The sequence below is a fragment of the Monodon monoceros genome, unplaced genomic scaffold, assembly GCF_005190385.1.
Source record: "Monodon monoceros isolate NGI ecotype Baffin Bay Population unplaced genomic scaffold, NGI_Narwhal_1 Super_Scaffold_12, whole genome shotgun sequence".
NCBI lineage: Eukaryota > Metazoa > Chordata > Mammalia > Artiodactyla > Monodontidae > Monodon > Monodon monoceros.
Window position 1 is genome coordinate 129,661,070 of NW_021703768.1, and position 16,393 is coordinate 129,677,462.

Below are 16,393 nucleotides of genomic sequence, written 5' to 3' on the forward strand. Positions count from 1 at the left end.
GGTGCGAAACACGGGGGGGGGGAACCCCCAGCTGGGTGTTTCTCCTCTTCCCCCCGAAAAACCCGCGGGGGGGGGGGGGGGGGGGGGGGGGGGGGGGGGGGGGGGCAACCTCCACAGCAGGCGGTCCCTCTGGCTCTCAGCACGCACTCTAGGATGAGGTCATCACCCAGGGCTGAGCTTTTATTAGGCTGTTCTATGACGTGCAGAGGCTGGACAGACTTTTCTTAGAAAAGCAAGTAGCTGAGAAGTTAGGACGTAATCACTGTTGGAGAAATGAGTCTCTGAAGCACCAACTTGGGGGACTTTGAGGTTGGACTTTTCACTCACCCTTTTCTCCCTGAGTGTCAGTTTCAAAAACAACTTATAAGGATGAACTTAAAGAATGGCTGGTATGTCAAGGATGGACAGGAGAGAACCTCAGTTCCTAGAGGCAAGGGGAGAAATGACATCAGCTTACGACTGGTTAGCTACGGGGGGGAGAAGGACACACAGTCAGGAGGTCATCCACTTTGACCCTAGGTCACAGATAACTGTAACTTGAAGCAAGTCAGTAACAAGTCCTCAGTTTCTCTATAAAGTGAAATCAACTCCATCAGTGTATTTCCACCTTGCTTGTGTATTAAAATCACCTGGGGAGTTTTTAAAACTCCAGATGTCCAGGCCACACACCATACCTATTAAGTCAGCATCCCTGGGGTAGGTCTCAGGCATCAGTGCTTTTCTTCCCCAGAACTCCCCAGATGATACCAACATGTGGCCAAGTTTGAGAACTAGTGAAATAGTCATTTTTAGCAGTGCTTCCCACGCCAAAGTTTTGATTCTATTCCTCCCTTCTCCTGAGATTAGAAAGAAAACCAGTAAGTAGGTAATCCCCACCATCAATGTCAGTATGGAGTCAGTGACCTCTGAGAATCCTTCACCTTCCTTGAAAACAAATTCTCAATGACATGAACTTGGAGGGTTTTAGCTCTCAGATTTTGATAGGCACCAATAGATTATGACACCAGCCTTCTCCTTTAAGGTGAATTTGTCAAGTACCACCAACTTCCATGGAATATTACGGAAATAGGTGAGACCTTTCGAGAAACAAAGCCCAGGGTGATCTGTATGAACTTTAAACTTTTTTTTTAATTAAAGGGGTGTGGCAAAGGAAAATCAGAAGATAGACATTCCAAGCTAATCCATAGAAGGTTCCACACTGCCCACACACAAAAATAAAAAGTTATTTTCTTTTCAACATTTTAAAAGTGAGAATAAGTAACCATGGATTCATCATGTTTTCTTTTCACATTTCCCCCATAGAGCATCACAGTGGTGTTTATGTGACCCTGACTTAGAAGAATGCTATCCAGGTCACACTTCCTCTTCAGTGAAGGACAACCAGGCAGAATGTAAATAAATCACATCCAGGAGTCTGAAGAGGAGACAGAACCCATGTGGGTGGAGCATCATATGGGGCAGATCTGTCTGAATCATAGATTTTTTAAAAGAAAGAATATTTTAAAACACTGTCAGAACTGCCAGTAATAAGAGGATCCTCCCAGCATAGTATAGCAGAAAGAGTAACAATTGGGTCAAAACTGCCCTGTTTACATCTGTGAGGCCACAGCAGGTTGACTGATTTCTCTGATCACTAGAATCATGCCAATGTGCAAAAGAGGAAGCCATCAACTTTTTGAGAATGGCCCTATGTTGGAAGTGATAGGAAGAGGGTTTAAATGTCAGGTCATGAAGTTTCTTTCTCGAAAGGATCTTGGAACAGAACACTTCCTCTTGTCTAATAGGATATGCTTCTAATTACAGACTGCGGTCTTGAGCATTCTCTCTGACTCATCTGATCCTGGGGTGATCACTGGAGTTCTTTTCACATCGAGAATTCCAACATTGTAGAAGTCACAAGCTTTCACAAATCAGTAGCACTGATCTGATGTGTCGGTTTAGAAGTACAGGTTACATGTGCTGACGGGAAGCAGATGACGTGCAGATATCGAGCTCTGGAATTCATTCTCACTTTCTTTAGCACATGCTTCTTTCCAATTACATTATGCTGCCTGTATTGTTCAAACAAGTCCGACACTCCCTTAACACATACTGCTAGAGGTAGGATAGCATTTTTCTCTGATCAGAGGTAGTTTTAAATTTTCAGCTAACAGTGATGCACCCTCAATTTTCTGTTAACATCTCAACTCATTTTTCATGCAGTATAGTACCATTCTTGCTAATAAAATCAGTAGGTGCATAGATAATTACATTTTGACAAACATGGAGATTTAAAAGGTCTAGAGAGATAAGGAAACAAGCACAAGGTCACACAACTAGCTGATGTCAGAACCAGGGCTAAAACCCAAGTTTCCTAAACCCCATTTCTAGAGTCTTCTACTTGGTCGTGTTGCTATGTTTATTATCATCAATACTACCATGGATCTGTTGTACCTTTAGAAATCACAGAATATAAGAACAGGAAAGGATCTTAGAGATCACCCAATCCAGCACACCTTACTAAACCAAGAGCACGTGAGGTCCAGAGAGGGGATCAGACTTGTCCAGAACCACAAAACAGTTTTGCGGGTTCGAGGGAAGTCAAGACTAGCATTACACATTTGGAAAAAAGTTGGACGGGGAGGAGAGTGGGGTGACATTTTAAGTCCAGTGTTGACTCATTCTCCTTGCCAATCACTGCCAAGGACCTGGGGAAGAACCCCCGGTCCTCCTGAAAAGGGTTTCTGTTTGATCCCACAGCAATCCATCAACGAAGCCATACGGACATCGACACTCCCCCGAAACAGTGGGGCAGGAGCCAGTGGTGGCGGTAGTGGAGAGAACGGCCGGGTGGTCAGCCATGACTTCCCCAAGTCCATGCAATCGATCCCCTGCATGAGCCACAGTTCAGGGATGCCCTTGGGAGCCACCGGATTGTAACTGGAGCAGACGGAGACCCCTTGGGGAGTATGCCCAGGCTCCCCCAGTTCCATCCCAAACCCTTCAGTGCCAAAAACAACAAAATGAAATGCCACCGCCACCAACCACCATGACCACAAGGAGGATGATTCAACAGATTTTCCTGAAGAATTGAGAAAACATTTTGCGGCCCCTTTTCCTTTTCTGATGTTCTTTCACCCTTTTCCTTTTGCTAAGTGAGGATGACAAATAACACTGTACTGCAATAAGAGGAGAATAACCCTGTTACATAGAGCCTGTGTCTCTGAACGTGGAGTCACTGGCGCACTAATGAGGAAGCTGTCCTGTTTTCTTTGAATTTGGTTATTCATGCGTCTTAGTGTGTGCACTATATATTTTTTCGTATTAATATCCACGGTTTGCAGGTTCTGTTAGGCCCCTTCCTTTTCCTTCTTACTCCCAACTCCCTACCCATCCCACTTTAGTTTAGTTTTTAGTTTAGTTTTCAGGTTGGAGATTCAAGATTCGTTCCACCTGACAAGCAAGCAAAAGGAAAAAAGCAATTTTCAAACGAATTCATCATGGGAGCTCTCCAGATCCCCCTCCACACCTCGGCCCCAAGCCGTGGGTGGAGACCGATGCTGTTGCAGGAGTGGGCTGCCTCCCACACACAGGGCACTGCCTAGGCACTGATTTAGTTGAGAACACGTATGAAGCAACTCAGACCCAGGGTGGCGGAGAAGGTAAAGGCAGGTGTGCAGTCAGAAGAGGACTCGTGAAGTCACTGCCAGAGGCTCAGATAAAGCTTCTTTGAATGTGTAACAGCCATCTCATAGGCCTTAGGTGGAACAGTGTGCTTCTTCACAGAGTCAAGCTCAGCCATGAGGACTGTGTCCTTCTGCTACGCTCAAGCCCTAAAGGCACTCTGGTGGCTGAAGGGCAACTGGCCTCCTGAACCACGTAGAGCCTTGAGAAGAGCTGACATCCAGGGAGATAGCACCCCTGATTCTCACCTGTCATTTGCTTGACATCTGAGCAGGAACCCCATTGTAGAATAGACCCTCTCTTCAGAGCATCTGATGTGGGGGGGAAATGTTATACAAGCTAAATGCAAAAGAAAGCTGATGGAAGAACTTTGGAAGAGGAAGCTTCATCAAAGCCCACAAGCAACAGAACCTTCCACGGTGTGCCCTGTCCTACGACTGAGAGACCAAGTATGAAACTTAGAGTTTTGGTGAGCTAGGAAACTTGAGTTTTTATGTCCATATAAAAGTGGTGTTTTAGCAGGTAGCCAGGTGACCTCCTGTCATCTTCAGAAAGTAAAATGCCCCAGGCTGAATGATTTGAAGGAGGATAGGGAGATGGAATACATTGATAATAACACTGGGGGACCTTAAGATTCCTGACCCCAACTTCTCACCCAAGGAGGCCAACCTTCCCCCTGGCTAAGAAAGAATGAGGACGTTGTATTCCAATGACCAGAATCAACAGGCCCATGTTTGTGACTACAACCTGAATGAAAACAAGATTGGAGAAGTGACAGGGTTTATGGAGAGAAATCCAGGCTGACTACAACTATGGTTGGGGTCTTGGGGAGGTGTGTCCAGGCACATAGCTATCTTGGAGATCCCAACTCTCATTCTTGGTGCAATCGGCTTCCAGCTCTCCAGCAGCCACTCTCCTAGGTGCATGATTCAGTGCGTGCCATGTGTCATCAGCTCTCATTGATCACCATATTCTGGCTTTTTCCCTTACTCCCTACTTCTATCCAGTCTCTCTGCTACGGGTTATCATTAGCAATTGACAAACTAAAGGTTTTGAAGCCTACCTACAAGTGCAGGCAGCATGACTGGCTTCATCTGTGGATTCTCTCTGTGGACACCCACCATCTGTATGTCTCTTCCATCCTCCTTTCATCAGCCATAGCAAAGAACCATCAAACTCTTTGCCCTTTCAACTCAAGTGTTGTTGTTCAGTCTCTCACGTGTCAATGTGGGCATGGTACGTGAAGCAGGACCCTCAAGATGGATTGTCACTTTTTGCTACTGCCAGCTGGTGTCCTCCCCATCCCTTGACCTCTCACCAGATCCTTCCCAACCCTTAACCTACCACTGCAGAATCTGATATGAGCCACCATTAGGGAGTCTGCGTTTTGGAGGAGTTGGAAATAACCCTCTACCATCAACTTGCTTCAAAGACCTTTTGCCTTTGGCCTGGTAAGATGCCTCTTCAGCCAGTGAGCTCGCCAGTAACATGATCTGATGCGAAGAGACCACCAGTGCTAGAAATGAGGGTCTATGCTATGTGGGGGTCCAAGACTCCAGCAGAAGATGTTTTTCATCGATGGAGGGGTGATGGGGAAAACAAAAGTAAGAAAAAAGTTAACTTGTATTATGTATTTTTACTACACTTTTCTTAAAAATAGAGCAATGGGAAAACTCTGAAAGAGACTGACACTTTTCTCAACAGGAATCCATACTTAACAGTTCTGGCTTTCATTAAATTTTGCTCTTTGGTACCTGGGCCTTTTATTTAACATCTCTATTTGTTTTAACTCTCTTGGCAGATGTGTGAAAGGATTTTTGCTTGATCAAACACTAAATATTTTTCTTGGTTCCTGTTTTTCTTTCAAATAACCAGGTTTTTTTTTCTTTTGGTATTTGCATAAAATGAAAATATCACCAAGAATTAAATCACTGTGGATCCATTATCTACTTTTCATATTTGTCCATTCCATTTTTGTGCCATTTCTGAAGCCAGAGCTCTAAACTGTTATTTTCTTCTTGCTAAGCCTAAGTTCAGTGCATTTTTAATGGTGACCAGTACTCCTGACTCACAAACAGCTCTTCAAACAAGTCATTTCAGATGAACTAGATCATTGTGAGTTATTCATCCAAGTAAGATAACAGCAACAAAAAGACAGAATGGTATTGGTTTTCAAGGGCCATGGTTCCAATTGCATAAGGAACAGGGTTCGACTTGCAGTGGTCACGGTACCCCTAGGGAACTGGATGGCTCACAGGGGATGTCTTCCAGACATCCCCAAGTTGGAGTCCAGGTATATTTGTGATGTGCAGGTCACAACCAAAACCAAATCTAGACCAGCCTTATAAATAGATAATCTTGGCCCTCAGACCACATGACCCCCCCTTCCTGCCTGAAATCTATTCTTCCACTCATTTGTTGACACTTAAATACCAGTGATTAAGAACGGCTTCAAGTGCTTTCTTTCCCAGAGGACTCTGCACATTAGCAGGGGTCAGAGGTCTCAAATAACAGTGGCATTTCAGGCAGCGACTGCCACGGTTTAAAAGGGCTGGGGGAAGGGAAAGACGCTAGCAGACTTGTGTGAAGCTCCGGTCACTGTTCAGACCCACCTGCAGTCACCTCCAGCATCTAGGGTGCTTCTGAATGAAGAAGCCCTTAGCACCAGCTGCCACGTGGAGAAAACTGATCTCTGTCACCTTACCATCAAATAGTTGGGATAATGATAATGGCTACAAGAGCACAGGTTACCATGCACTGAGCACTTACTATGTTAAGCACACTTCATATCTTCTATATCATGACAGTGGCCTGCTAAGAAATGAGGAATCTCACACTTAAAGGGATATCACAACCTCCTCACAGTCTTGTAAGTAACAGAGCCGAGATTCTGCCTGGAATCCAAAGGCTTTACGTTGCTCATCTCCCTGTTAACCAGGTTATGATATGTGGTGGACAGGAAAATCACGAGCAAACAGTTCTCTGCCTTTCTGTAATACCAGAGCAACCGAAAATAGAATGGTTCAAGCTACACCTGCCACAGCTTTGGGAAAGCCGATCTATCCTCTTGGGGCATGAGTGATCACTAATCCAGACAGGATTAACCCAAAAGGAGAAGGGGAGGAAGAGTCACTTTGGGCTCCTTTAAAATAGATCCAGGCTAAAGAGCAGGAAGCAGGTTGGAAAGGGGACTGAAAAGCAGATCCCCTGCAAAATAGTTGGGTCAGCCTGGAGAAGGATCCTCATGGCTGTTCCGGGAAGTGGAGCTAGCTTTCTGTGCGGACAAGACCAGGATCAGTTCTGGGACTAAACAAGGAGTTCTCAATGCTCAAAGTATCCCCATGGTAGGATTAGGCTGCCCCTGGAGTCAGAACAAACCCCGGTTGAGGAGATGCCACTGGTGTGAAAGTTGAAATATATAGGCTCTAATGTTCCTTACTTTATCTTTGCACCTTTTACAGCCCTGTTCATGTTATCTGCTGAGTAACACTCTGATACACGCTAAAAGGGGGTCAACAAGGCCCTACGCAAGTGGGCATGAATATCACTAAAATAGTGTCAAAAATCAACTTGTCCTCATCGAGAGACAAGATGGGAAGTTCCTTCCTTACCAAATGCTAATGTTCCCTCTAGGAAAGCACATCTACGGAGGTCCATTCCTATCCTACACTACAGATAAGAAAACTGAGGTTCTTGAGTAAGAAGCCACTTTCTTTGCTCCTATCAGATGACTAGAATAACATTTTCTCCCTTGGGATCATGGAGATTTGACTGCCATCTGGTAACTTGGGTTCTAGTGTGAGTCTGGCCACTGACAAATAACCCTAATATAGTGCTTTATAATTTTCAAACAAGTTTTGTTTCTTGAAGTTTCCAGATCACACCCTGAGCAGAGAAGTAATGTACTAGAGTGGAAAGTGGAAAGGCCAGTAGATGAGATCAGGATTCACAATACCTGGCTTCTCCTCCTCCTGCCTTTTCAACCTAGGATAAGAAAATTAACTACCTGAGCCTCATCTTCCTATCAAAGATATGGGACATCTGGTGTCAAAATAGGCAGTGACTCTTGACCCTAACTGCACACTGGAGTCACGTAGGGAACTTTAAACAAAATCACCAATGCCCAAGATGCATCTCCAAATACACAACCGTGCATGCACGGTTGTCATCCTTTCATTGCTGTTGTTTTGTTTTGAACTTTCAGGTGATTAAAATGCGCAGCCAGGATTGAGAACCACTACAATCAGGCCACCCTGGGGATAAAAAAATGCTCATCATGAAAACTGTGAAAATTTCAAAGCATCATATTAGGGTTGTCTGTGGCCAGACTAACACCAGAACCCAGGTTACCCGATAGCAGTCAAATCTCCAGGAGAGAAAATACCATTATATTCATCTGATACAAGGGAAGGCTAGGATACAGTCCTCAACTTGGGCTCTGAATGCTCCTTTTTACCCTTTAGGCATGTCTGTAATAATAACATTCTGCTGGGGGAAGAAAGAGACACAGGATGTTAAGAGATAAGATATAATCATCAGAGGAGCATCCTCAGGAAAGAGGGGGAGAGGAAACCACTCTGTCAAATGAATCAGCTTTCAACACAGCCAGTTATTTTCCAAACTGGAAAACTACTTGGCTGTTTCCATTATAGACACCAAATTCCACTACCTGCATTTTTAACATTGTCCACTGGAAAGCACTGCCTATCAGCCCTATCTTCCACGGGCACTGAGTCCTGCTGGCAACAACTCTCCTTCTCCTCAATAGTATGCTTGCCATTTTTATAGCACTACATACAAGGGAGGAGGGAACCAGCATTTACTTAGATTAACTGCATACCAGCTAAGATTTTAGAGCTTTACAAACATCTCATTTAGTCCTCAACACAATTCTGTGAGGTGGGAATTTATCACCCCTCCTTTGCATGTGAGGAAATGGAAGCTCAGAGTGGTTCAGAACCCAAGGTCATGCAGCCAACCAATGACTTGATCTCCATTCTAATCCCAGTTTGTCTCTCTCCAAAGTCACTACCTTTTCACTTTACTTGACTGTCTCTTAAGGAGATTTCACCATGCTAAGGAAAAACACTGGACTAAGATAGAAAAGATACAAAGTCTATGGCCTCCATCACTGCCAATCTGTGGTTCGATCTTGGGCAACTCATTTCCCTCCTCTAGGCCTCAGTGACTTTGTTTGTGAAATGAGAGAAGGGGGATGAATCTAACTGACCTCAAAGATCCCTGGGTATAGCCTTAGGTCAGTGGTTCTCAACCAGATGCAATGTCAGGCCCCCTGGGACATTTGGCAATGTCTGGAGATATTTTTGGTTACCATAACTGGGGGTAGATGTTGCTACTGGAATTTAGTGGGTAGAGGCCCAGGGATGCTGCTGAACATCCGACAACACACAGGGAAGCCTCCCACAACAAAGAATTTTCCAGCCCAAAATGTCAACAGTGCTGTGGTTGAGAAACTCTGTCTTCTGTAATTATAGCATCTCAGTAGCATGTCAGGATAGGGATGATAGTGAGACAAGCCTGAATAGAAAAAGATCAAGGATTCTAAGTCAGGTGAACCATCAGAGAAGATGAACAGTTACATCAATTTAGACAAGGAAGAAACTGATTTTTAGGGAAGCAGGCTGAGGCCAGAGGAGAAACAGGCTGAGGCCAGAGGAGATTAGCCCACAGTGTAAATCGAGACAGGGCCGAGAAGCCAAGGCTGGTGAGTCCATCAGGCATCTAGACAGAGCTGACAGTTGTGACTGAGGAGAGAGCAGAGGTCTCTGCCTGCAGAAGTGGCTCACACTCTGGCCAGTCTGTTTTTACAAGCGACTCTACAGCCAGGACCAGTTGAGGGACCTACAGGTGAGCCTTATCTATTCCCCCAAAGCTTAATTTTTAATCCCAGAATATACATTCTTGCTTCTAACAAACACAGGCAACAAGCACCCATGTCCACAGGTAGATGTCAGATGTCATGGGGACTACAGAAGCAAATAAGAGATAGTCCGGAAAGTTGATAGAAAGGAAAAATAAGACTCATAAACACAATTAAGTATAACATGAGGTCGAAGGTAGATGGATAAAAAGGCAAAGTGCCTTTCCAGCTTCTAGAAAGGGAACTCTGAAGGCTATCTCTTCCCACCTAGATGATGCATTCATAAGACCAGGGACCTTGTCTGCCTCAGCACAATGCCTGGTACATAAGTGATCCTCAATCAACATTTGTTGAATGACTTGATGAATGGGAGATGTATAGCTGAAATGCTCTTTGGGGAAATCAGGGAAGGAGGTGATGCCGTGTGTGTGTTGCCTTGAGTGCCTGTAGACCTTACACAGCCATAGAGAAAAGAGAAGACCTTCAAAGAAGGGGAAACAGAACAAGCCAGGGCATGAAGGCAGGATTAGGCAGGGCCTGTTTGGGAAAAAGGGCAAGTTCCTAATGCAGCTGGTACCACACAGCCAGGGCAAGCAAAGAGAAGGCTGGACTGCACACGGGGAGCTGTTACTTAACTCATCCTGAAGTAGGGAATTGAAGTTTTCTGGTCTGGGAAAGAAATTCACTCAGGTATCAGGTATTGAGTTCAGCAAGAAACATATTTTAGTCATCTACTATATGCCAGGCACAGTGTAGGCATTTCACGCCACACCTCTCACTTAATCTCCACGGCAGGAAGCCTGTGAGGCAGAATGACCACCCCAATTCCATACCTGAGCCAACTGAGGCCCAGAGGCAGGAGGAGAAATTCAGCCACCTAGAATTCCGGTAATTCCTACAACACAGGAACAAATCATAGGAAGCCATCTGTCCTCATGACAGAGTCCAATAAAAAGCCCCAGAAGGACACTACCAGAAGGAAAGAGACCCACCACCCATGGGTGGCATTTGCTTGACTACGCATGCAGCCACCAGAGAAGGAGCCAGTGACTTCTAGGGCACCAAGAGGGATCGTGCCACCAAAGACACTGTGATGAGAGGGGTTCTGGGCCCTGTCTGTACTCAGTAAAAGGGAACGATGATGGATTCATAAAGCAAGTCATGAACACAAGATGAGGAAGGACAGCTGCTTTGCAACATGTTCACCATTCCTGCCTCAGCAAAACATTCTCCTCAATTCTTAAAGGACTGTAGGGTTTTTGACCCATGGGAAATGTTGACAATAGTATCTTATATGCATCACATGGCAGGGGATCCTTGGCTGTAGGTAAGGATTCTATATATGTGTGTTTGGACTATTGTCACAGTAAGGCTGCTATTACCAACAAAGCAAACAGGACACAAAATCAGTCCATAAACACCAAGATACAGGAGCCACGTGGTACAATAATTAGTGGTGGTTTGTTGAACATCTGCTCTGGGCTGAGCATTTTACATGCACTGTCTGATTTCATGCTCACATGTCCTTGGGGGAGAGAGACTTGCATTTCCATTGGATGAGTGTTTTACATAAATTAATGAGAGTCAGAACAGTTAATAAGAGTTGGTAGGGACCTTAGAAACCATCGAATCATTATTGTATCCAACCATATTTTATAAATAAGTAAACTTGAGGCCCTGGAGAGTGACTTGCCCAGGGCCAAATAAGTTCCTGGTTAGACCAAGACTACCTAGAAGCTAGCTGTCCTGGCTCAAAGTCCAGGGTACTTTGCATGCAGCAAAGAGATCTTCTCACGTTCAAACAACCCTACAACTCAATGTCTGGCTTTTTTTTCTAGCCCTGTAGGTAGGGCTAGTTAAGCGTATCTGGATAAAGTGGACCATGATCTGAGGAAGGTGGGGGGTTTTTTGTTTTGGGGTTGTTTTTTGCTTTTTGTCTGTTTGTTTGGTTTAAGGCAGCTAAAATTATAATCAAGACTAGTCTCAAATCTAAATAAAGCAGGCAAATACCTAGATGGCGGGACTTCAGGATTGTGATAAAAATCTCCCCCAACCAAAAACATTTCCTTGGTGTTTACTGTGTTCCCAAAATTCCTTATCCAGGACAAAGCCCTTTATTCCACAAAGTTAAGTTTCTTTGCAAGTGCTCTTGGTAGGCAAAAATATCTGGCAAATTCAAACTGTGCTTAAATGCCTGTTACAAGGTTTTTTCTTAATAGTACCTTTCAATAGGAATAGCAAAGAGGCACTTGAAGGACAGGACAGGCACAGGGAGGCGAGCAAAGAATTCCCAATGGAAAGCTAAAGGTTACTGAAGGCAGGAAGAGAAAATCAAGTATCGCGTATTAACGCATATATGTGGAATCTAGAACAATGGTACAGATGAACTGGTTTGCAGGGCAGAAATAGAGACAGAGATGTAGAGAACAAATGTATGGACACTAAGGGGGAAAATGGGGTGGGGGTGAATTGGGAGATTGGGATCAAAAAATGTTTTTAATTAAAAAAGTTTTTTAAACGGTTACTGAAGGCAAATTTCATGTTTTTACATTTAGAAAGCCCTTGTTTTAATGCAGTTATCCAAAAAAGCAATCATGAAGAGACAGCAGAAATTGATCATTCAGTGCAAAAGCCTGAGCTTGGATGTACATGGCGTTTGAAGTGGAAATTTAAGCAGTTATCTAAACAATTCTGGGAGGAAAAAATGATTTTTTTCATTTAATTATATTAAAAAATAAAATAGCCATTAGCCCTTTCTTCATCTTGCCTTGCAACTATGATCATAAAAAACAATCATTTTGGTTTTTCTTTCAAAAAAATGGGTTGTGACCTAGAGGTTCTGTCTTCACACACAGACTCACTTAGGAAGAAAAGAAAGAAGCTGTTAATTTAATTTGATGGAGCGATCAGCCTAATGAACTGCTTAGAAACCATTTAGCAATGATATAAAAACTAACTTCTCAGCCATGGGAAAACCATCAGAAAGAAACCAGTGTAATACTGAAAGTAAAACACCTGTGGGTTTCGGCAACCTGGCATCCCTTCCTTTGGGGAACTGCTCCTGTTACCCTGTAATCATGTGGTCCTGGTCATGCTGCCAGTCTTAGTACCCTGCCCTTCCCCACATTCCTGGACCAGGCAATTATAGTCCCTTTTTTGCCTCAGCCACAATGATTGGACTAGACATGATCTCATGACCCAAGTCTGGCCAATTAAAATCCTTCCCTGGGACATTTTTAATCTGCAGTTTGAATGAGCAGCGGGCCTACATTTTGAGTCCAAGCTAAAACTATCCAAGGGCTATCTTCTGAATCATAGAGATTGAGACTCCTCTGCAGGAGAAGAGAAAAAAGCCAACTCAGACAAGCCAAGATGCAGGCTGGAGGGAAAGAGTTCTGTCGGCCTTTGAGCCCCCGAACCCAGGTGTTCCAGAGGCTAGCCCTTACCAGGACTTCTCAGTGGTGGGAGTTAATCAATGGTCTCTTTTGCCTAAGCTATTTTGAGTTATATTTCCATCTCTGACAACAAGAGGAATTCTGATTCATCTATCAGTGACCAGCTAGGAACCACATAATAACTAATTAAGGAAGTCAGTAACTGAGCTCAAACCAGTTGTTTCTATGGTAGCAACTGGCTTCAGACAGGTTTGACTGGATCCAAATTTTTCCTGTCCAAACCCATTTGCTGGCACCAATGTCACCATCCTGGATTCTATGCGCCTCCATTTTGTTCTCTGCTGTCAGGGAAAAGTAGACCATCCGGCTAACCTGTCTTCTGGGGGATGCTGTGATGGTTCACTCACAAATAAGGGGAAGTTCTCTGAAAAGATCTGGTGTTAAGGAAGCAATAAAGCCTCAAATGGGTTCCTTTCTGCCCATAAAATTCTATTTTCTTCACCCTTTGGGGAAGGGCATATTAGCAGAGGGTCTCTCTCTACTTTCTCTCCCCCCACTCCTCTGTCTCTGTCTCTACCCGGCTCTCTCTTTGAATTCTTTCAGAGAGAGAAGGGGAGCTTTTATTGTTCATGTTTATTTCTGTTCTGCAGCAGAGACTGGACACCTACCGTTGGCTATCAACTTTGCCTTAAATGTGTTGCCTTTGATGCAAAGAAACAGGCCAAATGCTTAAATTCCGTGAGGATTTGAGGGCGATTGCAGAGATAAATGAGCGTATATAAAGAGAAAATGATAGAGGCAAACTGTACTGATACACAGGCCAGCAAGGCCAGGCAGCAGCTGAATGCTTTCGGAAGTCCCTGAAAAATCTCTTCCCACTCTGTTGGCTTACACACACACAAAATTCCACTCACTCTGTATGAACCTTTTCCTTAAAGTGATGGTTGTTCTGGAATAACAATCTTTCACGTTGGCACAGAATTCTGCAGCCACAAAGCTCTTTCATAGCTATGGTCTGTCTTGATCCACAGCAATGTCCTGAAATGTGGGCAGAGTAGAGATAATTATACCCATTTTCTAAACTACAACCCAAGACTTCGGAAGGTCAAGAGACTTGTCCAGGTTCACAGAAGAAGCAAAAGTGGGTCAGCGGGGACTGGCACATGAACCCCTGACTCATCATTTCTGTCCTCTGTCAAATGATAACCCCAGACAGCTGCTGGTGATGGGATACCCCTACCGTGGAGGGAAAAAGCAAAAGCATGCATCAGCTAACTTGAGGATGTGTTTGGCCCGGGGCTGGCCCTACAAACAAAAGGATGAAAAGAAGAAAACTGATATTGTCTTGCAGGCAGAGCCAGACTGGGGTGGTCTGACAGATATTTCTGTTGCCATCACCAGAAATTTAAGGAAGTGGCGAAGATTCTGCTTGCCACCAGAATGCCTCAAGGGGAGGCCTCCAGATGGTTGCAATGAATGCCTTCTAGGAGTGAACCAAGAGCCTTTTGAATTCCTCTCTGGGACAGGCAACCAGAGACGGTGCTGCCATCTTCCCTAATAGCACAGCCTCTGTCCTCTATATAGTGATGAAAAATATTTAAAGACATTCGATCAGAAGAGTGTCGGCTTCTCAGTCATATAACTTTCTAGAAGCCAGCCCCTGTCTGACGGCGTTACATATACTCTCTCTTTCCATGCCCATGAAAGTGGTCAGAGAGGCAGCCACAAAGCCTGCCTCTGTTTTCACTTGGCCAGCATCACAGAACTGCCAGTTGGTGGAGCCAGTTTGCATTTCAGAGTTGTCTGGCTCCAAACTTGCCTTTATCCAAGCCTGGCAGAAAGATAAATGCTCAATCTTTATTAAGAACCCAGAATCATAACCTTGTAAACTGGCTCATGTTTCCTCATTTGGAGATGGGGATTTACAATGAAAATCAGTTCTTTATCATGCCCTCTTTTCTCTCATACCCACTAAAGAAAGGATTGCTGCAGGGCCACACACATGGCCTGATTCCAGCCTCAAAATAACACTGTGAGGGGCACAGGGCAAGCACTCATATCCCCATTTTACAGATGAGCAAACAGAGGCTCAGAGGGATTTAATGGGTGGCCCAAAGTCAAACCAGAACATTTAACTACAACTCCAGAAATCTTTCCACTCCACTACCTCACCAAGCCTAGCACATGTTTAATACTCCATGAATTAATGAATTAAAAATGGATGACTCAATTCAAGGACTGCATCTCAGAAGGACTGTGCTTTCAAATTCTCAACATGCAGTCTGCCTGTCTCCTTGCCACAGAAAACCAAGACTCATTAAATGGTCAAATCTGCAGAAGCCCCTCCTCCAGTGGACCCCCCAAGGCAGGCGGCAGCAGTGCCATTGCCTTTCGACTCGGCATTCCCCATCCCCACAGAGCGCCACCATCCCACCCGCAGGTGTGATTCCATTTGCTCTCTTCCCATCTGTCTTACCACTTGCTCCCTTCCACTGGCCGGCACTCTGCCAATGCCTACACTTCCCATCCCCCTCCCCCACCTTGACACTGGCACACAGAGCCATCTCTGCCCATCCCTCTCCCAGTCCGGCACAGCAAGAGCAAAGTGGCAAGAAGCATACGTGGAAAAGAAACGAAATTGAGTTATTTGTAGTGAGGTGGATGGACCTAGGGTCTGTCCTACAGAGCAAAGGAAGTCAGAAAGATAAAAACAAATACCGTATGCTAACACACATATATGGAATCTAAAAAAAAAAAAAAATCGTTCTGAAGAACCTAAGGGCAGGACAGGAATAAAGACGCAGATGTAGAGAATAGACTTGAGGATATGGGGAGGTGGAAGGGTAAGCTGGGACACGAAGTGAGAGAGGGGCATGGACATACATACACTACCAAATGTAAAATAGATAGCTAGTGGGAAGCAGCCGCATAGCACAGGGAGATCAGCTCGGTGCTTTGTGCCCACCTAGAGGGGTGGGATAGGGAGGGTGGCAGGGAGACACAAGAGGGAGGAGATATGGGGATATATGTATACGTATAGCTGATTCACTTTGTGATACAGCAGCAACTAACACACCATTGTAAAGCAATTATACTCCAATAAAGATGTTAAAAAAAAAAGAAGCGTCTGTGGAATTCAAGTCAGAAGGCTGCAGGCAGACCAGATTGGCAGCCGCAGTCCCACAGAAATGACATCCCTACCGTGCTAATCTCATTACGAAGGTGCAGCCGTGCCCGTGCCAAGGAGCAGAAGGTGCAGAGAGAGCACGGATGTCTAGGACTCATAGGATTATCACTTTCTACCTGTCGAGTTAACCATACACAATTTCCCAGATTCCTGGACTCTCATAAAGCCAGCTAGAGAGCTGGGCGGAATGGTCACCATCTAACACATGCCTCTTGCGTGCATGCTTCCAGGAGCGTGGAAACTCACCACCTCCTCCAAGTAGCTGTA

The 16,393-nt window shown here is 44.7% G+C and overlaps 1 protein-coding gene across 2 annotated transcripts in view; it reads left to right on the forward strand.

Moving 5' to 3' along the window:
* Positions 1–5,587, forward strand: part of GRIA1 (glutamate ionotropic receptor AMPA type subunit 1) — a 306,294-nt gene extending 300,707 nt beyond the window's left edge. For both annotated transcript variants that reach the window (XM_029218125.1, XM_029218124.1), the window contains exon 16: positions 2,719–5,587. In XM_029218125.1, the coding sequence (XP_029073958.1) occupies positions 2,719–2,919 (201 nt within the window). In that variant the 3' untranslated portion in view covers positions 2,920–5,587. The remainder of the gene's footprint in view (positions 1–2,718) is intronic.
* The last annotated feature ends 10,806 nt before the right edge of the window (positions 5,588–16,393 follow it).